Source organism: Lathyrus oleraceus, chromosome 4, assembly GCF_024323335.1.
Source record: "Lathyrus oleraceus cultivar Zhongwan6 chromosome 4, CAAS_Psat_ZW6_1.0, whole genome shotgun sequence".
Taxonomy (NCBI): domain Eukaryota; kingdom Viridiplantae; phylum Streptophyta; class Magnoliopsida; order Fabales; family Fabaceae; genus Lathyrus; species Lathyrus oleraceus.
In genome coordinates this window covers 149,202,438-149,204,172 of record NC_066582.1, presented here as the reverse complement: position 1 = coordinate 149,204,172, position 1,735 = coordinate 149,202,438, and the positions used below count along the sequence as shown (strand labels likewise).

The window sequence follows — 1,735 nt, the reverse complement described above, 5'->3', positions numbered from 1 at the left end:
AGAAGAACTTTGAAGGTTTATGTTAGAAGAAGAGTGATATAGGAAAGTGATAAAGGAAAGTTATAGATAAAGAGTATACAAAATTTGAGTATAAAAATTTAAAAGTAAACACTTATCCAAAAGTCACCCATTTAATTAAAATAAAAATTCTGGAACGCTTAGGTGTAATCGATTATCCAGGGAGGTGTAATCAGTTACACCATAAAACAGAGGCAAAAAGAAGTCATGAAACAGGGGTGTAATCGGTTACACCCAAAGTGGTAATTAATTACCTCACAAACAGAAGTAGAAATAAGTCACACAACAAGGATGTAACCGATTACACCGACGGTGGTAATCGATTACCTCCAGAAGAAAAAAAACAGTAGCTTTACCAAGATCACCATGCAATGAAATTTAACAAATCAATAATTATACATGTTCTAACATATCCTTTGGCAACTTTATGTGAGGCAAACACGTAATACAAAATATTGTAAAGACACACAGAATTGAATTTTTCTTCAAACTCATGTAAGAGAACACATATATATTTCAAAATAAAAGATATTGGGTAAAAAGAGTGTACCTTTGTATTTGAACTGATGGGTTTTTGAAGAATCAAATGTCACAATCATCTAGAATTCCATGTTCCCTTCGAATTTTGTAAAACGGTTCTCGTGCCAATGGTTTTGTGAAGATGTCGGCGAGTTGATTGTGAGTATCCACAAATGTGACTTTGACATCTCCTTGAAGCATGTTATCACAAAGAAAGTGATGTCGAATGTCAATATGTTTGGTTCTTGAGTGCATGACCGGATTCTTTGTAATGTTTATCGCACTTGTGTTGTCATAACAAAGAGGAATGCATCCAAGATCGAGTCCGTAGTCATGAAGTTGTTTCTTAAGCCAAAGTATTTGAGCACAACAGCTACCTGCTGTTATGTATTCCGCTTTGGCAGTGCTAAGAGAAACACATGCTTGTTTCTTGCAAGCTCATGATACTAATGCATTTCCAAGAAATTGACATATATCACTAGTGCTTTTTCGATCAATTTTACTTCCTGCATAATCAGCGTCAGGATAACCAACTAAATTGCAAATACTACCTTTAGGATACCATAAGCCGACATTTTTTGTTCCTTTGAGATACTTCATGATCCTTTTAATAGTTGCGAGATGCGATTCCTTTGGATTGGCTTGAAAACACGCACAAAGACACACATTGAACATTATATCAGGACGACTTGTCGTCAAATAGAGTAAGGAACCAATCATACCTCGATACTTTGTGATTTCAATCGAAACACCTGATTCATCTTGATCAACATAAGATCCGGATCCCATTGGAGTAGACATTGCCGTGCAACTATCCATGTCGAATCTTTTCAGCAACTCTTTGCAATATTTTGATTGGTTGATGAAGATTCCATCCTTTAGTTTCTTAATTTGGAGTCCAAGAAAATAGTTCATCTTACCCATCATGGACATCTTGAATTCTCCTTGCATCGTTAATGAAAATTCTTCACACATTTCTTTATTTGTTAAGCCAAATATGATGTCGTCAACGTAGACTTGAACCAATAAAGTGTTATCTTTTATTTTCTTAATAAACAAGGTCTTGTCAATTTTACCTTATTAAAATCCCTTTTCACAAAGAAAGTTGTTGAGACGATCATACCATGCTCTAGGTGCTTTCTTTAGCCATAAAGAGCTTTCCTCAACTTGAAAACATGTGAAGTATTCTTGAAATCTT

The 1,735-nt window shown here is 34.8% G+C and overlaps 1 protein-coding gene across 1 annotated transcript; it reads right to left on the bottom strand.

The window, feature by feature from the left end:
- Positions 1 to 975: 975 nt before the first annotated feature.
- LOC127136458 (secreted RxLR effector protein 161-like) lies at positions 976 to 1,356 on the bottom strand. The gene has a single exon (XM_051063012.1). The coding sequence runs from the start codon at positions 1,354 to 1,356 to the stop codon at positions 976 to 978; it is 381 nt and encodes a 126-aa protein (XP_050918969.1).
- Positions 1,357 to 1,735: the final 379 nt, after the last annotated feature.

Excerpts from the sequence above, each read along its gene's own strand:
- LOC127136458 (XM_051063012.1), bottom strand. The coding sequence starts at position 1,356 with ATGGATAGTTGCACGGCAATGTCTACTCCAATGGGATCCGGATCTTAT.